Below are 24,549 nucleotides of genomic sequence, written 5' to 3' on the forward strand. Positions count from 1 at the left end.
ATCAAGTCCAATAGTCAAAGGACAATATAACAATTGCTTTTAAATTGAAAATATCTCAGTATAAATTATGTACAACATCTGCAAAGTTCTAAATAAAATATTAAAAAAGATCATAAAAATACTGGCTTTTCCTAGTGTTCCATGGTTAATACATTTACATTTCATCTACATTAAAATCTGGTTTTTGTCTGGAATTCTTTTTTTTTTCTAAATTCTATGTAGAATTCAATAAACATACCAGGCCTGGTTGCCACATTTAAAACATATTTATGAGCATAGGCACTTCATAACCAAGATGACAATAGAGGAGATGTAATCTCAAGAAAGCTGAATTCACATTAAACACCATGGCTACGTCTGCACTACAGCAACTTTTGAAAAAAGTTCTTCTGGAAGATCTCTTCCAAAAAAACATCCTTTCGAAAAGCGCATCCCCACACAAAAAAGTGGACTAAAAGATTGATTGACTCTTTTGATAGAGAGCACCAACACAGCTCCTGCTTTTTTGAAAGAATCGGCTTAGGATTGAAAAATCTGGCACCATGACAATTCCTCTTTCAAAAGAGGGGCCTACAGAGCATCTACACAAACTTTTTGTCAAAAGAAGCTTGCAAAAGAAGGTGCTCTTCCTGATCTGGGAGTGGAAGATGGCTTCCAGAAGAAGAGCCACCTTCTTTCAATTTTGGATTGAAAGACCGCATTTTGTGTGTGGACACACTGTGAGTTCTTTCAAAAACGAGCTGGATTTCCTGAAAGGACTTGCTAGTGTAGATGCAGCCCATATGCACCCACACACTAATATCCACTTTGTTTTCCAATAGATTTAAAATGGGCATCACTGGCACAGAGAGCACTTCTACAAAAAACAGAATGGAAATTGTGCGAATAGATGAGATAGCTTTTAAAAGAGTTTAATTTTCATTCAAGCCTTTAAGCCCTTATGAGGTTATCAGTGCCTTCTGCAGTGAACATTTATTTCTCAGCAACTGAACAAGTTTGTATAGGAACTGTGTCTTGACAGATCTGAGCTATGCCGATTTTCATTTCCTGAACGCCATGATGGGTTTGGGGGAAGAAAGAAAATGCAGGATTGTGATTTACGTGGAGAGTAGTTCTTCCTTCCAATAAGCCTCTTCTCAGCTTTTTGTTACTGACAGTCAGACACAGACAGGAAGAAAATAAAGCATGCAGTGCGAGTCAGTTTTAGACACTGCTTTCAATGAATTATCTTAATAAATAAAATAAAGCAAGATTAAAAGCTACTAATATTTCAGGTCTTTCCCTTCAGCCCATGTGAGGGCAGAGCTCTGACATGCACAGAGAGCAGTGAGAAGAGGTGAGCAGGAGTGCAGTACTCGAGGGAACGTCAATTTTTTCACAACTCACATTTCAAATTTTAAATTAATTTTCCTCCAGACACATTGGTTACGATTACACTAGAGGGTTTTGTTGATAAAACAGGGTTTTTGTCAACAAAACACGCCGTGGGTTTAGACACAAAGTGCCTTTTGTCAACAGGGTATGGACAAAACCCAGCACTGTACCTGACAGGGTTCTGCCTTTCCCTTACAAGGCATAATGCCTTTGTCCTCAGATTTCTGTTGACAGAACAGCTGTGCAAAGGCACCCAAGGGGCCCTGTTGACAGACAAGGCATCTACAACAGCGGGCAGCCCTGTCTGCTGTGCTTCCAGATGCCTGTTTTGTTGAGAGAGCAACTGGGCAGACTGGCCACTCTGTCAACAGAGCTGAGCGCTCTCCTGATCAGTTGTGTGTGGCTGCACTCTGTCAATAGAAGTTTTGTTGGGAAACTCTCTCGACAGTAACTTCTGTTGACGGAGCGGTGTAGTGTAAGCGTAGCCATTCTGAATTGTTCCACACCATATAAAGTTGTGTCCCCTCTACCCTGAACTCAGCCTGTGCTTCCAAGAGATACTCCTTCCACTCTATCCTGGAATTTGTTTGCTGACTCTATTAATGACTAGAAATCTCTTTTAAAAAGGATTCACTGCTTAGCGAAAAGGAGAGCTTCTCTGCTCTGTATCTGGTTCCTAATGCGTTGTTAATAGCTCTTTATTACTACCTACTATTTTAAGAGAGAATTCTATCCACTATGTTTGCCATCCAAATATCTCCCCACAGGCTATGTCTACACTAGCCCCAAACTTCGAAATGGCCATGCAAATGGCCATTTCGAAGTTTACTAATGAAATGCTGAAATACATATTCAGTGCCTCATTAGCATGCGGGCGGCCGCGGCACTTCAAAATTGACACGGCTCGTCCAGACGGGGCTCCTTTTCGAAAGGACTCCACCAACTTCTAAGTCCCCTTATTCCTATGAGCAGATGGGAATAAGGGGACTTGGAAGTAGGTGGGGTCCTTTCGAAAAGGAGCCCTGTTTGGATGAGCCGCGCGGCAGCGAGCTGCATCAATTTCAAACTGCCGCGGCCACCTGCATGCTAATGAGGCGCTGAATATGTATTTCAGCGCTTCATTAGTAAACTTCGAAATGGTCATTTGCATGGCCATTTTGAAGTTTGGGGCTAGTGTAAACATAGCCACAGAGTCAAGGTCTGGGAAGCCATTTTGCTCCATTCTTGGCCCTAGCGTATGCCATGTACCGCAGACAATCCGTCAGAGCCCTGACCTCTTCTGCAGGAATATCCAGCACAGTTTAAGACCTAAAATTTTAGAAATTAAGAGCTTTTACAGACCTATCACCATTTTAACTAACTGGCAATCTCTCTCCTAGTCTAGTGGACTGTTTCAGAAAAGGAGGACAGCATCGTCCTTCAGTTTCTGCCAAGAGAACTGGTTTTCTCTCCCCTCTCCTCCCTGTATGACAACCACATGACTGCAGTAACAGCAGGAATGCCCTGTCCAAAGGGAGTGTAAATGACATTCTACAGACTGCATTGGGTATGAAGAGCTCCCTACAACTGCCTCTGGAAATAGTGCACACAGCATTTCCACAGATGGAATTAAATGAAATCAGCTGCATTGTGCTGCAGACGTCCAGTTTCCTCTTTGGCTGCAAGTACTGGCATGAACTATGATAAACCTCAGATAATGCCGCCTCAGTCTGCTGATTTCAATGAAGAACTGACTTATTAGTATTCAGTGTAACAATGCTGACTGACTTTTAATTTAAAAAGGGAGGGAGAGAATGTGATAAAAATCTGATACCTAGAAGTGAGGTTTGGGCTTCCAATGGACTCAAATATTCCTTGATTACCTCTTTAGCAAGCAGCTACTACATGCACTGCTAGTCCAATACTCAGGAGAATGGGTGGATTCCCTTAAAACCCTATGAGTTACTGAACATATTTACAGAATAGAAACACGCTATTGCTTTCTAATGTACGCAACATCGCTTTGCGCTCCAGCTCAAACAACACAGAATGATGGAGCATTTAAAAGTACATTTTCATTAGTTACAATCAGCATTAGAATGCAAAATTCCTTTTCATTCCCCACAAATTGCTCTTGTGTTTAAGCAATCGTAACAGCTCACTTGTCTGCCACTCGGAGGTGAAAGTAAGCGGGTGCGTCCTGGTGAGAAGCTCCAGCAAGAGGTGGCTGAGCTGCGGCAAAAGCCAGCAGGGAGCTATTTAAAGAGCTGGCAGGGACCTGGGTTGCAGTAGGACAGTATCTGTAAGAAATTTTAAGTTGCTTTCACCCCTGCTGCCACCATGCAGGAAAGAGGGGATAAGGTTAGCTAGAGGACTGGAAATTAAAAGAGCAACATATTTCCTGTGTGGCCATGGGAAGATCCACTTAACTACTTTACGCTACAGTTTCTCAATAATAATTTTTACCTCCTTCATAGGGGTGCAAAATCATTAGCGTTTATAAATCATATTGTGAACCTCAGATAGAAGATGAAATAGAGGGACAAATTAATATCAGATGTCAAAATACAGAAGTGTTCAGCTTATGATCCATTGGTATAGATCACATTTCAGACATTTAAAAGTTCAGCAAACTAAAACAGAACTCATAAAAGTATATTTCTTCTGTGAAATATTTTCACATGTTAAAGATAACCCAATCTGCTTGTGGTTCTGCTTTGCTCCACTTAAAAAGGAGGGCATCACTCACATGACACTGCCTACCATTATGCATTCTCTCCATGCTTGCTGCTTTAGTAAATGTAATGGAGTACATGGTTACATATTTCACATACAATATTGTACACAATATGCACCATAAAATACATCATTGGGAAATGCAATAACTTAATTCAAATGCAAACACACAGGCACAGAACACTTCTGGCAGAGGTAGCTTTCTAACAGCCTTAAATTGAAGTCTGCACATAATGGATATACTTAGTACAGATTGAACCTCCAGCACCCTCAAGACCTGACTGATACTGAACCAGAGAATTTACCAAACCACAGGAGGTCAATATTGTCTAGCAGCATTACCAACACTTCCACTGCTTACTGGGCTCTCAGAAGACATTTAGGGGTAAATTAGAGAAAATAACAGCACACAACACTGAGAGCTAGGACGAGTGGCTGTAAACAATCTTTATGGGATCGTGGGAAACTTGGCCACACCCATGATAAGTAGACATACAGTACAGTTAACTAAAATCGTGCCAGACCATGGATGTTACCAGACCAGAGCATGTTGGACCAGAGAGGTTCAACCTGTACAAAAATTAAAATTAAGTTCATATTAAATAAATAGAATGGACCTTATTGCATGCTTTTAACTTAGCACACCTACGATAACAGTCACAAGCATGCATTCAAAAATACTGTGTGCACACCCTCTTGTCCAATGTATGCAGTTCCTTCCTATAACCATCTTCATCTCTTGTATCCACCTCCATTCTACACTGAAGCCAATGGGACTACTCACATGAGTAAAAAGTGGACAAATAAAAGTTGCAGGACTGGGCCTCTAGAGAGTAAACTCTTCAGGGAAGAGATCCTTTCTTCTTTCCTGACCCAGAAGTGTTGTGCACCTCAACAGCACTGTAAGGATTCTTCTGATGTACAATTATTAAACATCATAACTCCCCCTCTCAGTATAAGGAGGACAGGAAAGAGATACAGCAATAAGATTAGAGAGGTACAGTCAGTAGATAGATCATATAAAATTGAATGATCTTTCATGGCTGAAATAACAATGTCTTTCACTTGCAGGCATTGCCCCTTTTAGCCCTCTACTTTCTTTATCTTGCCAAAAAAAATGTTTTCATTGGTTTGTGATCCATGACCGCAAGAGGGAATGAGAAGAACCTCCCCGAATCTAAAAATGGGAGTAACTTCTCTTCACCATCAGTGATGGAGAGACTATGCTATCATCTGAATCGTCTGAGTGAGCCTCTTCCAAAGGCAGAGAGAGTGTGGGCTGCAACCGGTCCTGGGAGGACATGACTGAAATAACCACAAAAAAAAGAGGAGGATCAGTAAACATCATTGACAAAACCAGGCTCTTGTGGGAAGCATAATATTCTCTGGGCCTTTGGGTTACCACAATAACCTACTGTTATGAATATTTCTCTCTAATATTTTTATTCTTTTCCTGCATATAGCTAATATCTCTCCCTTTCCTGCAAAAGAATGGGAGCATTAAACTGACACACTGACCATGCTTGATTCGTTTGATTTTCATGAAATCTTCTCAAATGGTTACACATTGCAAAATAAAGCAGTTTGAAATTAAAGTCACCTCATATAATAAAAACAGGTATTTATTAGCAGGCTAATAGAAAAAAGGAAAAAATGACCCAAGCAAGACCACGTTAAATGGAAATGTCATGGCGAGGCCTTCAGAAAGTCACACATAAATAAATGGGACACAGATGGCTGTGGACAGTGATTGCTGACTCTCACAATGCACTATAAAGTACCATATATAATATGTTGGTACCACATGTAAATATTAAAAATAAAAATGTGACCAACTTATGTTTTATCTTTTTTCAAAACTAATTTTTGGATGTATGGAGAAAGGTCCTTCATGGCACTTGCTGGCATTCTTCTATTGATTCCCAGAACGAAAGAAAAGTACAAAGAATGTTGATTGGGGTGGGGCAACGTGTGTGCACACAGAGCCTGTGGAACAAGATACTCTGGCATGGGGAGAAGACACACTGAGGTCCTGCAAGAGGAGGTTGGGGGATCAAACAATTCCTGGAAATAGAGGGGGATAGGAGGATGGCCCACAGGGTCTTTGGAGTGGGTGGGGAACTGGAAGAAAGCAAGGATCCTCTGATGTGTAAAACATGCTCATCCTACAGAAACCAGGAAGTGTACAACTCTCTCCCCACACACTTAAATGTACCTATGTACATTCCATGAGGACTGCTGCTGGGAAGACAAAGGAACATTTTCAGAAAAATTATTTTTGAATGAAGAGGAGTACTGAGGACAGAAACAACAAAGGGAACTCCTAGAAACTGACATAGTAATAAAAAGATGCAACTTCCACAATTAATTGCTTGTTTCTTAAAGGTCTGTCTTTGTCTCTCTAATAAAATATGCCTCTTACTAACTTAATCACTTTGCTCTCTGGGGCAAGAACTCTATGTCTCTGTTTGCACAGAGCTTAGCCTAATAGGGTCCTTATTCTGACTGAGGTTTTTGGGCAGTATTGGATACAAATAGTACTATATATTTTAGAAACATGAACCTGTCTGTCTGTCCGTTCATGAGTCCATTTGGGATGCAGCTTTCTCTTATCATAACTTCAAATAAGGCCAGGGTCTGGTTGTGCCAGGACAATTGGATATGCTTGGAATCTGATTCTCATTAAGCAGAAAGGGGGAGGTCTGACAGCAGGGACAGTTATGATCTGCAATGACCACAGGGGAGCAGCATGTGCAGGGGACAGTCATAACGCATTATGACCACAGGGGTGTGGCACCTGTAAGACAGCAGTCAGCTGGGGCCAGAGCTCTGCATGTTGCAGACCACTGGCCAGGGTTAAGTGGCCCCCGGCACCAAAGTCTCAGCTCAAACCACTCCCCAGCACCAGATGTGGTGGTGGGGAGCCCCACCAACACATCGCTCCCAGGGAGCAGTCACCAGACAGGGCCTGGTAGCCTGAGGAGGAGCCACTGGATGGGGCAGCACTGCCCTCTCTGGGCTGGGAGTAGTTGCTGGGTGGGGCCAGGCAGTGCAGCCCCTGCCACTGTGGCCCTTGTAGGGAGCATTGTCAGCAGTGCAGCACAGTGCCAGGCCCCAGGGAGGAGATACGAGTCAAGGCCCAGCAATGCAGCATCCACTACCACTGCAGCCCACCCCCAGGAGGAGCTGTCACCAGTGCAATGCAGCCCTAGCCCCCTGGGAGGAGGCACTTGTCAGGGCTAGGTAGAGCAGTCCCCACTGAGGCAGCTCCCTGACCAGGAGGAGCCATCGGCCAAGCAGCATTGCCCTGGCCAGTCTTAGGGCTCCCCAATCCTTCCCCCACCCTCCTGCCCTGAGTCACCAGCTCCTGCCTTGTGCCCACCCCAGCTCCCAAAACCCCTGCCCTGAGGCACCCCCCGCCCCCCGCATGCAACCCCCACACACCCTTGGCCAGCCCCAGACCTGGGCAATGCCAAGTAAGTTTTCTAGTAAATAATAATCACCAGTAAGCACCCTGAATTAGCTGAGTGGTGTTCAAACAGTGCATTGCATACTACTGAAGAAGTGTGAAAAGATATCACTGCAGTTAAATCATGCAGTCGGAAATGTAGAGCTCCAACCTGAGATGAAGAAGGAAACTATAAACCACTGAGTTTCACGTATTGTGGTTGTCACCCCATCTGGCCAATTCTATGGGAAGTAACAAATGTGACTGAACAAGCAAGATCTCATTAAACATTCAAAAGTTAGTCTCCAAAGACTCTGCTTATCTTAAGAAGGTTTTGGTCTTGAAATAGTTACAGAACTCACATGAAGTGAAGGCCTTCAACAAAATACCACTTATTTTAGCATTTTCCACATAGTGGAGTTTTACTTTTCTATTTATACCTCAGTCTAGTTTCACAAAGAGAAGGTTAAGCTGTGACTTCATTGAAGTTAATAAACTAAACACTTATACAGGAATAAAATTTTGATAATGGTCTCTTTAGGCTAACAGACAAAGGTAAAACAGGATTCAGTGCTTGGAAGGTAAAGCTAAAAAAATCTATTTCTACAGAGCACTTATAGCTGATCAAAAATCTACATGTCACCAAATGCAACTTTGAGGTTAGAAGGCATGAGGTGAACAACTTATTCAGCTGCAGAAAAATATATAGCTATCAAGTCCTTTCATAGCTGTGAGATGACCAGGGAAGATCATTACTGCACTGTTGGCATATTTCACTAGCAGTTTGTTAGATCAAACATAAGCTAAGAGTTAGGAAAGTTGGACTTCTAGTGAATGGAATGGATCAAATGGTTAACAAATTATAACTAACCGTAGAGTAGTCAGATGGTATTTATTGCACAGCATTCTCCTTCCTTCAGTAGTTAGCTGCATTTGCCTTTTGGGAGGATTTGGTTACGATATCTATAAATGTCCATGCGTAAGAGAAAAGGGTCCAAAGAGATATGCAGTATCAAACCAAAAGACAACACTAGTCAGATTCTTATTCACGTGTTTGCTTGCTCTCTCTGCAGTAGTAAACTAAATATTTTCTAACCAGGAGGGCTTTGAAAAATCTGCCTTTTTTAGGGGTAAATAACAAATTCCTCTTTACCTCCAGCTTCTTTCTTCCAATACTCACCAGAAGAGGGCTTCAAGGAAGAAAGTTTGTGTTCCCTTGCTCTCTCTCTCTCTTCAGCAGCAAGTTCCTCTACGACTTCGTCTCTGGTTAGCACGCTGTCTTCATCATCTGAAATAATTCAGCTGTCAAAAACTTATGATTGCACAGTGATAGTGCTCTCTTATAATCACTAGCAGGGCCCACCCCTCTATAGTGGTTACAAAGCCAGGAGCTCGCTGTCAGCTCCAGCCCTGTGGACTTGGCTAGGGTTGGAGGAACCCTGGCAGCAACACGGCTGGGAGCTGCCTGGGGCATGGAGATCCAGCAGCAGCTCCAGCCCTGGGGACATGGCCAGGACCAGTGGAACCCCAGCAGCCCTGGGGCAGGGAGCCAGCCAGGGTGTGGAGCCCTGCCAGCAGCTCCAGCCAGAGGGACTGAGCAAGGGGGAGTGTGGCAGCTGCAGCCCTGGAGTCCCAACAGGTGGAACCCCAGCAGTCCTAGGGCTGGGAGCAGACAAGGGCGTGGTGCTCTGCTGGAACCTCCAGCCCTGGGGACCTGGCCAGGGTGGGAGAGATGGACAGATGGATGGATGGAGACCTCTCCTTTTATAACACTATAGGTTTGTATTACAATTGTACTAGTTAGCCAGATTTTCTAGAGCTCATTTTTATTTACGAGGTCTCCCTTGAACTTGGAGACAATTAAAAAGATATTAGCACTTTTATTTAGCTGACTGGAGTTACTTCTTTATTAGCAGATAAATATATTTTTTCTACCCAAGAAAAGTGAAATCCTCCCATCTGTTCTATATTTGATGCCTGAAGTGCCATGGAAACTTCCAATGTGCAGCTACATGGTGAGAATGAGCTGGAAGCAGACAGGCTGCACAGAGGAACATCACATCCTCTGGGATACTACCCTTTTACCCCTAGAAATGTCCTCTCTAATTCAAGGCCGTGACAAACAGGCAGGGCAGTATGCAGGGAATTTGCACTCACACTCTCTGGCTACTTATTTTGTGGCTCCAGGATTTCAATCTCCAAGACTACCAGTCTTTCACTAGAACTAAAGCTCTCTGTAAAATTGTGAGCATGCCCGTTCGTAGCCTACATCCTTCTGAACACAGAGGGAAATCAGATTACCAGGAGAGGTTGATGTGAAGGCTGAAGTGAAAGGTTTCCTGAGTGCTGGGGAGATTGGTTTCTTCTTCCTATTGCAAACAGCAGGGCATGTTCTTTCACTTGAAGCACTGGAGATAGAGGGCCTGCAAAAGATGCACTACATTAGTGTGAAGCAGGGATTGCTAATCCACCTGCAAAGATGAAGGCAGGAAAACTGAGACACATACAGTTCAAGAAACGGAAAAAGGAGAAGAAAAGGACTACTACATTTTTCTCCTTCCCCTCAGTCTTTTGTGTACTTGAAAACTATTACTATGTTCCCTCTCTATCTTCTCTTCTATAGACTAAACAGACCCATTTTTTTTCCTTTTCAATTGTTCCTCAGACCTTTTATCATTTTTGTTTCTCTCCTCTGGATTTTGTCCAATTTGTCCACATCTTTCCTGAAATGTGGTGCCCATAAATGGACACAGAAATCCAGTTTAGGCCACATAATTGAGAATGAGAGCAGGAGAAGTACTTCTCGTGTCTTGCTTACAACACTCCTGCTAATATATGCCAGAATGACGTCTGTTCTTTTTCCAAGTGTTACATTGTTGGCTCATATTTAGTGTGACCTCCAGATCCTTTTCTGCAGTATTCCTTCCTAGGCAGTCCTTCAGATTTTAGATATGTACAACTGATTGCTCCTTCCTTAAGTGAAGTACTTTGCATGCTTTGTTATCAAATTTCATTGTTTACTTCACACCACTTCTTCACATCATTTTGAATTTTAGTCCATTTCTCCAAAACACTGGCAACCGCTCCCTGCCTGACACTGTCAGCAAACTTTATAACTGTATTTTCTATGGCATTATCTAAACGATGGATGAAGATCCTGGACAAAAGTGGACCACTTTACATGTGGTCAGAGGTGCTTACTTTGTGATTTCCAGGGATGGTGGACCTGAGTTCTGCTGCAGACCCCACTTCTCCTAAGGCCCTCCCTCCATCCCACCTATTCCTGCCTTTTCCACTCTCTCCCGGAGTTATTTTTTATCCCGTTCCTCCTTTTCCCACTCCCCAGTGCCTCCTGCACACTGCTATCACTGTCAGACAGGAGGCCCTAGATGCAGGGGAAAAATTCCATCTGCAGGGCTGCCAGTGGATGCCGAACACTAATATTTTTGCATGGGCGCTAACGACGCAAAGCACTCATGGGCCTGGCAACTATTCCTGTGGGACCCCACTTGATACGCTTTCCAGCTTGACTGTGAACTCTGGGAATGGTTTTCCAAACACTTATGCACCACCTTATAGAAGCTCATCTACATCTGTCTTTCCCTAGTTTGTTTATGAGATCATATGGGACAGTAAATAAAGCCTTTTTAGGCTCAAGATATAACCACATCTACCACTTCCCCACTATCCACAAGGCTTGTTACTCTGTCAAAAAAAAAGCTATTAGGTTGGTTTGCACAATGCATATAGATTGTTTATTGTTTAAAATACTTGTTCTCTTGCTTTATGCACTATTCCATTAAAAATACACCTGGTGGAATTTATAAAAGGCTGTCTGGTCACACTGCATAGACCATGTTACACCCCCCAGAGGGCAAATGTGGGGTGGCTAAAACTATGCTGGCCCTGCTGAGATATTCAGGGTTAGTACTAGGGATGTAAAATCACATTTAATTAGTTACCAGTTAAACACTAGGTTTAATCAGTTAAACGGGTGGATGTGGTGCGGGGGTGTGGCTAGGGAGGCCATTCTCGGCACAATGGGGACTGAGGCTGCTCCCGCCCATCTGAATTGTCCCTCCCCACAGTGCCATCACAGGGCAGGGGCCTTCTAGCTGAAAAGAAGCAGCCCCTGCCCTAGCTGAAAAGAAGCACCCCCTGCCCATGGCAGTCTGAGGTGGGAGCAGCTGGGATGGTGGGGAGAGGCCTCCCCAGCAGCCTCTTCCCCCTATCCCAGCAATGCCCCTTCCTGTGCAGACACAGGGCTGTTCCAGCCTCTACCAGTTAACTGTAACCAATAAGCCCCATGTGTTTAGGGTGAGGCTTATCAGTCAACTGGTTAAACAGTAACATCCCTAGTTAGTACACAGGGATCTGAGTGAGAGAGTATAACATGACTCTATCCTGAGACTGGCAAAATATTGCGCTTGTTGCCTGAGGGGTGAGCATTGATAGCAGAGTAACCATGACAGTATCTAAAGCTTGGGGGACAATAAGCCAGGGAAAGAGAGAAAATGTTTTTTGATAGTCACTGTAAACCTGAAAAATTAACAAATCAGTGTGCTCCCACCAAGGAAAGCCAGTTGGCTACAAAGGAGATTCCATTCTAGCCTTTTGCCTTTGAGATTAGGGCTTCACTCTCCTCTACACTGGCTTACTACAATAGCACTGATTGTTACATATGTGAAAAGTTATAGTAACCATTTTTTCCCCACCTCTAAAGGACAAAACCAATGAGAATACATGTAGAGATTATAATGGCAACTAGAACCTTTACAGAAACAGAAGGATGGCGAATTTTTGTTACAGGCCCCTCCTATACCTCTTACTTGTGAACTGTTCATATCAAACACATCTATTACTCTAATGGGCTCTTTTTTGCTGCCTTGGAATCATAGACTACTAGAACTGAAAGGGACCTCAAGAGGTCATCAAGTCCAGTCCCCCGCCCTCAGAGCAGGACCAAGCACCATCTATATAATTCCTGTTAGATATTTATCCAACTAGTTCTTAAATATCTTCAAAGACGAAGATTCTACCACCATCCTCAGCAATTTACTCCAGTACTCAACCACCCTGACAGTTAGACAATTTTTCCTAATGTCCAACCTAAACCTCCCTTGCTGGAATGGAAGCCCACTGCTTCTTGTCCTATCATCAGGGGCTAAGGAGAAGAATTTTTCTCCCCCCTCCTTGTAACACTCTTTTAGGTACTAGAAAGCTGCTATTATGTCTCCTCTCAGCCTTCTCTTTTCCAAACTAATCTTCTCTCATATGCCATATTTTCTAGAACTTTAATCATTTTAGTTGCTATTCTCAAGACACTCTCAAATTTCTCTATATCTTTCCTATAATGCTATGCCCAGAACTGGACACAGTACTCCCAATTATGGCCTAATTAGAGCTTAGAACTGCTAATTTATTTTTACATTTATATAACAATGCAAATAAACATAAATAATGTGTCCTGGAGGGATAACCATTTCTCACTTACCTTTCCTCATGCTGCCCCTTACGTGCTAAGTGAGCCCTGAACACTGACTGGATGAAAGTCACAACCTCTTCTTCCTCCTTGAAGTCAGAAGACACGCTCAAAGAGCTGGACCCATCAGACACTTTGAAGCCCTGCAGTATATAAAGACCAAAGGAAAAAAAAAATGGCCTTTTTACTAATTCCTTACCAACATATCAGCACCATTGACATTTTTATTTTTGACCGTGAATGTGCTGTCACCTGGTTATGAGCAAGCATTCACTTCTTCTTGGCTTGCAGCCCTCTGGGGTTTTGCTAGACTTCTATTGATCAAATGATAATCTGTCATCATATGCACTAAAAGGTAGGCAGCTGAAATGAATGTTAAATTATTTCATCCGTATTGTGGGCAGGACTCCCCCTCAGCTTTAGAGAGTTAGGGCAGCCTCCAAAATGGGTCAAACCTCTGTATAAAGAAGAAGTTGCCTGTGCTGCAAAACTGAGCAAAAGCTGTGCTTAAATGGGTAGTGATACAGAATTATAATGTGTAGTGATACAGAAGGCCTGGCTAGAGAATTCTTCATAAATTTAAGACTGCCCTAGATCCAAATGGCTACTCAAGAAACCAGTATATTTACAGCATCTAAAATGAGTAATCAGTAAGTAAGTCCTTTTATATTCAGAGCCTGGCAATCAGGGCCAAGTGTGACATGATTTAAGAAACATACTAGAAATTTTTAGCTGGATCCGCTCCAAGCCAACCATCACTTTCACCTTCTTGTTTCTAAAGCATGATGAGTAATATTTGCCGAGCACTATGACTCCACAAGCGCCTGAGTGAAGGCAGTGTTTGAAAAGACTGTCACTTTTTACTTTTACTTGATGTCAGAACCAGCTACAGAAAGCAAGCAGCTTCAACATAGGTTGCAGTCTACTGCACAGATGTACTACGGCTTTATTTCTGAGGAGGACTGTGAAGTAGATGGTAAAAAGGAAAGTCAACAAATGGGCTTGACCACCTCTTGGAATTTAAATGACAGCATAGGACAAAGTATGAAAAAAGCACACTAGATAAATTACCAAACTAAGCCTGCAGGGCTTGGAAACCCACTACAGTAAAAGCCCAGTTATCTGTCATTCGGATACTCGTCACATTTACTTAAGTGACATACCCAGCTGGGGCCGGCTGCCACAGGCCTTGTGTCCTGCTGCGGTGGGGCCAGCTCCCTGTTGCCTGGCTGGGAGTTGGGGGAAGAGCAGTGCCAGCTGCTGAAACCAGCTCTACTAACCAGCACATTTTATTATCCGGCATCCCTGGTTCCCTGGGGATGCAGGATAATAAAGCTTTTACTGTACTTTGCACTGTAAACTGACTGTAAAAATGAAGAAGCACATTTTGTCTATGCCCCTAACAGCTACCTTATTTCCAAGGCTATGCATAGTGATAGATTTTTGACTGAGTGTGTTACCCAATAACAAGTTCTGCCAAACTAAATGTCCCCTGAAAGCTGTCTGAATCACAACAGCTGCCTAGGAGGGAGAGAGATAAATGGATGTTAACTCCCTTGAAAGATGGCAGCTACAAATTAAAGTTGAGTCCAGAGGGAAAAAGGTATTGCAGGAGAGTGAACTATTTTTTCCTATGCAATGACAACAGTTTGATGTACAGGCATTTCCCCTGTAATCAAGAGGCACCTTTAACCACTTCATATGCACTCGTCTGCAATTCACAAGGTTTCCAGCCTATAAATAATAAAAGAACTGCACAGACACACCAGTGCACCATAAAGTTAACCTGGAAATCTGCATATTGAGGAGCCTGTCAAATGCAATTAAATTTAAGCTGCCAACGTTCGTCCACATTTCGCAGATACAGCAGTGCAATCAAATTTCTATCATAGATCCCAGCTACACAGCAAGGTTTGCTGCTCGATAACATCAGCAGAAACCAAGTGCAGTCTGGCAAATATTCTGGTAATTATATTAAACAAACAAACACTCTTCCTTTCTGCTAAGTGATTTTAATTCTGACCTATGTCCTCAGATAACAGACGGTATCAAAGGTGTAAAACGAAATTTTAAAATCATCATTCTGATCGACATTAAATATAGTTTCACATTATAAGAGAATGGAAAGAGCTTTGGCACTTCTCATCCTTCTCTTTACTGGCCTGATTTTCTAAGGTTAAAGAAGAGAATGCATAGGTTATTATGTTGTGCTAGCCGAGAAACAGTAGTATACAATCGTGCAATAAAGAACTCTGTCATGGTGAGGGGCTGGTCATTAGTTTTGCCAACTGTCTAATCACACAAACCCAAATACTCTTGCCCTTCTCCTGCCTTGTGCCCATGCCTCTGCCTCAGCCCTTTGCTGTGGCCCTGCCCCAACTCATTCCATTTCCCCTCCCCTCTGTGGCTTCCTCTCCCTCAGCCTCACTCACTTTCATCAAGATGCGGCAGACAGTTGGGGGAAGGATGGAGTGCAGACTCTGGGCTGGGGCTGAGGGATTTGGTGCTTGGGTGGGAGGGTTCGGGCTGAGCGTGGGGCACAGGTTATGGTGCAGGAAGGGATCAACGCTCTGGGAGTTTGGGTGCAGCAGAAGATTCAGGGCTGGGCAATGGTGTAGGAGGAAGTGAGAGGTGCAGGCTCTGGAGCTTGGAGTGTGTCTGGAGGGGCTCAGGACTGGGGCAGAGCTGCAGAAGGGGGTGCAAGCTCTAGGAGGGAGTTTGGTGCAGGAGGGAGCTCAGGGCTGGACCAGGGAATTGGGATGCAGGAGGGAGTGTGAGCTGTAGAAGGGAGTTTGGGTGCAAAAGGAGGCCCAGGGTTGGGGAATGGGGTGTAAGAGGGGATTGGGATGTGGGTTCCAGCTGGGCAGTGCTTACCTTGGGCCTGGAGGTGATGCAATGAGGTTACGGCAGGCTCCCTGCCTCCCTTGAACCTGTGCCACTCCCAGAAGTGACCAGAATGTCCCTGCAGTCCTGAGGTGGGAGGAGGGAGGGAGGCAGGTGGCTCCATGCACTGCCTCTGCCTGCAGGCATTGCCCCTGCAGTTGCCACCAATGGGTGTTGTGGGGTCATTGCTTGGCTTGGGGGTCAGTATGTAGAGACCCCTCTCCCCCTTGCTGAGGGGCTGCACAAAGGGACATGCTGGCCACTTCTAGGAGCAGCATGGGGTCGGGGCAGGCAGGGAGCCTGTCTTACCCCTGCTGCTCCACCAGATTTTTAGTGGTTAATCCCCTGGTTTAGCTTCAGAAGATTCCAAGAGAATGAACCCAATTCCAGGATACTCCAAGAGCAAAACTTGGGAGTTTTCAGAGAAGCTTACAAAACCTGCAGTGATCCTCTCTTGTTCTTTCATAATTTACCAAGTTTGCTGGGTCAGATCTTCTGGACAAGCCCATGTATGCTCTTAGTAAACATTTCACTATGCAATTAAAGAGAATCATGTCAGCTCCCCTCACTTGCATGGAGATTCTCTGATTTAACAAGGCTCCATGCAAGTACCAGGCCGCACTCTCACTGGCTATGTCTACACTATAGTGATCTTTCGAAGGAAGTCCTTCCAGAAAGTTCTTTTGAACTTCTTTCAAATGAGTGCATCCACACACAAAAAAGCGGACTGAAAGAGTGATCTGCTCTTTCAAAAGACAGCATCCACACAGCCCCCACTCTTTCGAAAGAATGGGCCAGGGATTGAAAAATCAGGCCCCGTGAGGACTGCTCTTATGGAAAAAAGGGCCTGTGGAATGTCTACACACATTTTCTTTCGAAAGAAGGCACGCGTCCTGAAATGGGAGAGGAAGAGCACTTTCAAAAGGAGTGCCGTGTTCTTTCGATTTAATTTTGAAAGAATGTTTTTTGTGTGTAGACTCACTGCTGGATATTTTGAAAGAGCCCTTTCTTTTGGAAGAACTTGCTAGTGTAGATGCAGCCACTGTGATCCACATGGCATCAGGGCCTAGATTAGCGATGTTTCGAGCATAACCTTTCTTAGGCAGGGTCAACTTTATGAGCTTAATGAAAAACCTTGTAAAAAATGTAACACAGGTACAGGTATCAAAGGGTTATAACTTGAGCAAATTACAGCCATTTCACTGGAACAATCAAAGGCACTTCTTAATGAAAGCTGCGCCCATGTTAAATGTCTACATCCAGGTTTTACGAAGATAGGACTCTTCAGAGAAAGAATGATTTATTCCTAGAAGATTTATCCAGCACTATTCAGGTCCTTAACGCACACAAGTTTTGTTCTTTTTAATTTAAATCACTGTTCTGTGGTGGGACTGGGGGAAGGGTTCGGTATGCAGGCTGCCACAGGGAAAGCACAACTCTCCCACTCTCTGCCCAGCTTGCTGCCAAGTGAGGAGCACCTGTCCATGGCTGTGGCAGCTGCAGCAAGCACAGGCAGGACAGGACTCATGTTCCCTGGTTAGGAGACAGACACATAGACACACACAAACAGACTAGCTCTCTGGAATATATAGTAGATATCTGTTCCTTTCTCCAGCCCTGCTCCTTGATGGACCAATGAGGTTATAGCTGTCTCAGTCCCCATCTCTGGCCCCTTATTGACTCCCTGTGGTCATTCCATGCTAAAACTGTCCCTCCTACCAGATCCTTCCCTCTCCATTTTATGAGAAACAATTGAATTTTAGGCACAGCCCGTGGTACAGGCACAACCACACTCTTACCTTACATTACATTATGGTAAGAGAAAACAGCATACCAAATTTGGTGGGCCTAGCTCCGAATGTTTAGGAGGAGTTCTTGAACAAGCGGACAGACAGACACAGTTTCTACATGGTTTCTAAAATATACAGTAGATTCTGGGTAAACTTTTCTCCATCCCACTTGCAGCTCTGTATACTCAAAAATACCAGAACCATTTTTGCTCCTATTTTTCAGAAAGATGCATCTTTTGGCAGAGCATACATATAAAAATTGTACTCAAAAGGAGAAAGTTTTGTTAAGCCATGAACAACTGAAAACAAAATGTCAACAGGTAAAAGTGCTCCTGCTAGAATACTGACTCATAATAAAAATCTCTTTCAAATTAAATAACCACTAGTTTATACTTTTTTTTTTTTTACAAAGTGAATATGAATTATTATATTATTGGTATGATATACACTCACATGATCCAGAGCCATTTCTTCTTTCTGAAATGGAGAAAATGTCTAAATAAACATCATAAGAATATATGGCTTTTATTTAATGAAGATTACTCCCAAAGGTTCCATATTTTCTTACAACTACTGAAAAGGCACCCCAAAACAACTGAAAAAGTTCACTTTTTCTTCCCTGAGGCAGCTTTCTGGAAATGAAATTTATTTGTTAGCTTGAGAGTGGATTTTTTATGTTCTCCTATCTCTGAAATCACGGACATAGAGAAACATCATTTATTTTGTTTGTTCAGAAAACAAAATTTAATAGAAGCTATTATTTCAATTTGTTCACCTCAGATGAAGCTCTGGCTAAGGAAATTACAGGTTTGCTTTGACGATTCAAGTTATACAGAACCATCCCTCTAAGCCATACCATGGATTTAGCTCCACATATTTCTACAGTACTATCCTACATGAACCTGGATTGGCCACATCATTTACTTGTTCAATTTACGGATCTCAGATACAGTAAATTATGGAATGGATTTCCCCAAAAGTTTTATATTACCTTTCAAAAGAATTTAAAGCCTCTTTATTTCATGCACCTTAATTTATTATTTTTATTACATCATTTGTTTGGTTCTGTCTCACATATTGTAAATGTTAGGTTCTCACATTTGGGCCCTGACTGGTTGTGCTACGGAAAGACTCTCTCAATTCCATTTCTTTCGCTGGCCTCAATATCTGAGCATTGGGTTTCCAATTCTGGCACTTAAATACGAGTTCAAAAATCTGTAATGTCTTGGTTTCTGTTTTACCTCATTTATGGTACTCAGAGTTGGCTGCAAAATAGGCTTTTTTCTCAGAAAGATTTTGATGAAAATGAAAAAAAATTAAAGTTACCCATTGAAAAATTGAAATTTTCAGTGAAAAATCAGCATCTTATATATTTTAATTCTGAAATGCCACCATGGTGCCCCATAGGAGATGTAATTCAGGTTTTAATGTTCACTTTCTCCTCTACAGGTTGGGATCTCTGGTCAGACTACATCTGCCACGAAAAACCTATTGCGAAGAAAGCCACATCCCAGAGAAATCATCTTTCTGTGATTAGTCATGGGAGAAGTCAAGCTGGAGAGCCCAGCCCAGAGGTGGATAGGAACATGAGGTACCTTAACTGCAACTCCCTAGGAATAGTGTAGCAACATTTTAGAATCAAAATAGTATAGTTTTCAGATTTCAAAAAAACAGTTTCTGTATGTTTTTTTTTTTTTGGCAAAACTACCAACATTTTCCACAGAAAGCAAAAACTCAATTTTCATTCAAGTACAGTTTCAATGGAAATTTTTTGAGCAGCTCTAGTACTCAGTACTCCTTTATCATAGTCTTGGCAACTACCATTGCTGTTCCCATTAATTTAGTCAAGTCATGCCTACTCCTAGCAAAATTCATATTCATTGTTAGAATGTCAGCAGAGCTTCCAGCATACACGATGCCAAAAGTGAAAAGAACCATCCTTAGCTAGTGGCCCTGGAAAAACAAAGAGAACTATGCAAGGGATGAAGAAAAATTAGATATTTAGTTATGATTGCATCAGTGCTCTGATTCCTGAGGCTCATCAGCACATTTCTTAATACCCTGAAATGAAGGTAAGGCAACAGGATATTAAAAAATAAATCTCGCTGTCCACATGTAGGAATTTCACCTTGTTTCTGTATGCTCTCCAATGGCTCTGGATAAGTTTGACTGCTTGTTCCTTTCTATGGTCATCTTTGCCCTCACAAAAGCAGGCAGATGAAGACTGTGAAGGCAAAACACTTGAATGTGGTGTACATACTAAATGGGATTCCTGATTGCAGATATGTGATTCCTTCTGCAGCTGTAGACAACTAGGTCTAAGACAACTAGGTCACAGGTGACTGGAAAGAGGGGAGATCAACAGCAGAAGAAATCATTTCCTCCACTTATAGAGGCAAGTTAGAGAAAATCGTCTTTTAAAAGATATCTGCATTTGTTACTATCAGCTCATCATTTGAAAATACACTCCCCACTTTGTATTAACTGTGAACTGGATGTGTTCACATCAAGAATTAGAGTGTTCTTTATTTAAATATCTAAAGGTGTATTACAGTATGTATTTCTTCAGTATCCATTCCTGTAGTGGCAGTTATCTTGTTGAAAAATATATACAAAATAATCAAGAGTCATTGCGCTTGGCTCTCCAGGGACATACATGCAATACGAAACAAAGAAAAAACACCAACATACTTATGTTAGGTTTATTTAGGAAATCTTTGCACATGTGTGCAAACTGCGCAATTATAAAATTTAGCAATAATACAGAAACAAAAGCTGTCAAAACACAAACCTTCTAATGAATACTATTATCAGTATTGGTAATTTGGTTGTTTCCATTCATGTGCCCAAGGATTTTATTTTTAAATTTCTTGAGTATCATTAAAAATGCAGATGAGTGGAAGAGAATCATGACAGGCTCTTCTACATATTTCTCTCTGATGGTGTGAAACTATATCCAATGAAAACTGGATGTACTCCTCTGCATTTTTAACCTAAAAGTATCTGCTAATCCTGCTAAAGAATCCAACACTTCTTTTTTCTTTTTATAAAAATTCTTTCAAACCTGTGAGCTCTTAGAGGACTGCACTGAGCAAACAAGGACCTGATTTATATTATAGGTAGACAATCAACTTGAAACCTAGGGATGAATTTTTGGGTAATTAATCACTGGAACAATTTACAAATGTATTGCATTATCTATCTTTAAATAGGAGATTTAAAATATTCCCTAACCTTTAATCAAAATTTCATGTCTTTCTACAACATACACCCAGAAACTATGGACTTCATGTGTGAAATTCCACAGCCAAGCATTACAACTTATGACTGTATGAAAATTAAACTCAGTAATCACACATCCAGCAAGACACAAACTGATATCCTTACTCCAGCAAAACACAATGGCTGCGTCTATACTACAGCAACCCTTTGAAAGAGGTTCTTCCAGAAGAGATCTTCTGAAAAAACTTCTTTCGAAAGATCACGTACACACACAAAAAAGCAGATCAAAAGATTGATCCTCTCTTTTGATAGAGAGCGTCCACACAGCCCCTGTTCTTTTGAAAGAACAGGCTAAGGATTGAAAAATCTGATGCCATGAGGACTGCTCTTTTGAAAGAAGAGCCCATGGAGCATTTACATATGCTTTTATCAAAAGAATCTTTTGGAAAAAGGTGCTCTTCCTCATTTGGGAGACGAAGAGGGCCACTGGAAAAAGGGCTGTATTCTTTGGATTTCAGATCAAAATAGTGCATTTTGGGTACAGATGCTCCAGGGTTTTTTTCTAAAAAGGCCCAGCTTTTCCAAAAAATAAAAAACTTGCTAGTGTAGATGCAGACAATGAATTCAATGAGAATATTTCCTACATAAGGAGCTGAGACCCAATGGACAAGGGTATTTAAGCACCTAAAAATGCAGATGGATCCCTTAGTGAACAAACAGAAATGTCTAAGTGGGTTAGCTGCCTCACTCAGGCGCTTTTGTAAACTTCAGTAAGTGCCTACCTGCATCTTTAAGTGCTTAAATACCTTTGTCAGTTTGGTCCTCAGTGAATACTGCAGTATTTGGCCCATAAATTAGAACTGTTTTGAACAGGATTAGCCACAAAAGTGACTACCTGCTAATACTCCTCTCTTGACGATACATGTGAAAATAAAAGGCACATTTAGGGAAATTATAAGTTATACATGAAATTGGTTTAAACAAGCAACAAACTTTCTTGGTTACAGTTTAAGTTAGTATATGTAGAGTTCTGAAGAAATCACTGTTGCATTATGGACCTGAATATCTAAAAGATTTCAATTGCCCAAACTGTCAGGGTACCAATGGGATGTAAGGAAACATAAGGTTATACCTTGTTTGGTATTTCCATTGTATCATCCGTAGTTTGTCTCTTGTATTCATGCAGTTCCACCTCCAGATCTCTTACTTTGTGCATAAGGCTTTGGATTTCCTCCCTAAAGTTATAAATGCACAGTTATTTGTAACCAGAATTTTTCTGCTTTACAGCACACAATGCTTGTCTCCATTGTGGCAGATATGGAAAATGAAATCACAGAGAAGTCACAGAACTAAGTTAAAAATAACAGTGATCAAGATCATAGTGATACTTTCAAAGCCATTACTTATGCCTCTGGACCTGATCAGCAGATATGAGATTACGGCAAAATTGTGTGTTTTACTTGGCTTGATGCTAGTTTCTGATTGATGTAACAGGAACACACTTTTAGCATGATTGTCTCTCTTACGATTGCTGCTCAGTCAAAATAACAGCTCTAGTACAGTAAAAGTCCACTTATCCAGCATTCGGATTATTGGCACATTTAGTTAACTGGCAAACCCAGCTGGGGCTTCCGGCCACGGGCCAATGTCCTGTCTGGGGCCAGCTATCACAGGGCCAGTGTCCCACTGATGCAGGGCCAGCTGCCCACTGCCTGGCCAGAGGTGCAGGGTAGAACGGGGCCTGCTGCGGGCCCCAACTTTACCAACCAACATATTTTATTATTCGGCATCCCCGGACAAGGTTAGGTTCATCCAGCCTAACACACCAGGCATGGTATTCTTTAATACTATATTTCAGCAGTTCCACCATACTCCTCAGTCCTCCCTTCCTCCAGGATACAAAGATGTCACGCATACTCTGCTTCAAATCACCTTGTCCCAAAACATATTCCAAGATTACTGTCATTTAGCCAAAACGATCCAACCCAGATACCTCATTTACTCACTGTTCCCCCCTTCACATTTCATATGACAGTCTACTTATTTTGAACCACTTAGTATGAGAACTGTGTCATATTCAACTTTATCATGCCCTTTCAAAATTGGAAAATGTCTATCAAGGTACCTCAGAGACTCCTCTTTTTCACTTTTTTCTTTCTCCATCTCCTGCAACTTTTGCAGCTCCCTCTCCAAGTCAGTGTTCACTTGCTGTAATTGCTTTACCTCTGCACTGTATGAGAATAGAAAATTAAGCTCTAAGGCAGTGTTTATATAATTTGTATTTCAATGAACTAGAGGAATTATTTGTCACTTACACATCTACTATTATTGAATAACATCTTTGTTTAAAACTTGAACAGTAATTTTGTATTTTAAATAAGCACATATTTGTCCTTATAATACCATATACTATGTTATACAAGGTTTAGATGGAAAAGGACTTCTTGCATAGTACTGATACAATGCCTTTGTCCATGTGCACCTTTGCACTGAAGGATCACATTACAATGCAGGCTGCTCTGTGCACACATCTCAGCTTCTGATTAGCTTAAGTTGTCCCTCCAAGCAGCGACAAACACAATTAATGTAAGCAACTGCAAACGAATTGGGCTGCCCAGTTGTAGGGCAAATGCCATAATATAGCAGAAAATGAGAGATGCATTTCACAGGAGAAAATGATGGTTAGGTAACAAGTTATTTGCAAAATTCTTACAGCAAAACTGAAGAAAAGTTTGGAAAATGTTTTAAGGAAGTAACTAAGATTTTAGTGTTCTTCAAACGTCATCTTGCCAAAAATTTCATCAGCCTTTAAATTTCCTTCAGAAACATCCATTTTTGATGGTCTACTGTGTCATTCCTTAATAGCAATCTTTTAAAACACTGATGTGACAAAGTGTGGGTTTTTAAATCTTTTTTGCAAATCCAGCGTATACACCCTTCCAAAAAGTCCTTAAATGTTGCAGTTTTGTTTAAAATGTGAGAAACTTCTCACTTGGCTCCCCTTATGATACACTTCACACGTACGAAAAGACCGTACAACATCCCAGGCTATAGCCAGACTTACCATTTACCAGCCAGTTCATTATGAAGGGCACTCCTAACACCTTTCAGTTTCTTCACCAGCCCTCTGAGATGCTCACATTCCTCAAGGGGGTCACGTTCTTGAGGAGCTGGCTGTTCCAGCTGTACAGAAGCTGAAAGTGGCAGAGCAAGCAATGGTGATGTGTCATTAGTTGATGACTGCTGTCTGCTGTTCTCCATCTCAGGCACTTCCTGGAGGTTCAGAGGGAAAAAAATGAAATTTTTCTCTTTCTGATTCCATAAGATGTGCTGGGGATTGAGGGAGAAAGATCCTTATCTGGCGTGAACAAACTTAAATGGAGCCATGTTGATTTACACCTGCTGAGAATCTGGCCCCAGCTGGGAAAGAAGAAAGGAAAGCAGAATCAAAGAGACATACATTTTAAAACTTTAGTGATAACATGATGAGCATGACACAGCAGAAAAAGGAACAGAATAAATACCTGTTCATATATATATAAAAGAGAAATGAACCAAGCTCATACTACGAAGCGTAAGGCACCAGGAACATAGATCAATGACTTTATGTTTCCTGTTCTACCAGTGATAAGACA

The 24,549-nt window shown here is 42.0% G+C and overlaps 1 protein-coding gene across 1 annotated transcript in view; it reads right to left on the bottom strand.

Moving 5' to 3' along the window:
* Positions 1–2,511: 2,511 nt before the first annotated feature.
* The window catches only part of IQCE (IQ motif containing E), a 42,957-nt gene continuing 20,919 nt past the window's right edge, over positions 2,512–24,549 (bottom strand). Inside the window, exons 14-21 of the mRNA XM_075011038.1 lie at positions 23,979–24,187; positions 23,040–23,144; positions 22,047–22,149; positions 18,146–18,169; positions 13,032–13,162; positions 9,839–9,960; positions 8,718–8,825; positions 2,512–5,394 (exon numbers count right to left, since the gene is read on the bottom strand). Coding sequence (XP_074867139.1) covers positions 5,267–5,394; positions 8,718–8,825; positions 9,839–9,960; positions 13,032–13,162; positions 18,146–18,169; positions 22,047–22,149; positions 23,040–23,144; positions 23,979–24,187 — 930 coding nt within the window. The 3' untranslated portion in view covers positions 2,512–5,266. The remainder of the gene's footprint in view (positions 5,395–8,717; positions 8,826–9,838; positions 9,961–13,031; positions 13,163–18,145; positions 18,170–22,046; positions 22,150–23,039; positions 23,145–23,978; positions 24,188–24,549) is intronic.

The sequence above is a fragment of the Carettochelys insculpta genome, chromosome 16 (genome assembly GCF_033958435.1).
Source record: "Carettochelys insculpta isolate YL-2023 chromosome 16, ASM3395843v1, whole genome shotgun sequence".
Classification (NCBI taxonomy): domain Eukaryota; kingdom Metazoa; phylum Chordata; order Testudines; family Carettochelyidae; genus Carettochelys; species Carettochelys insculpta.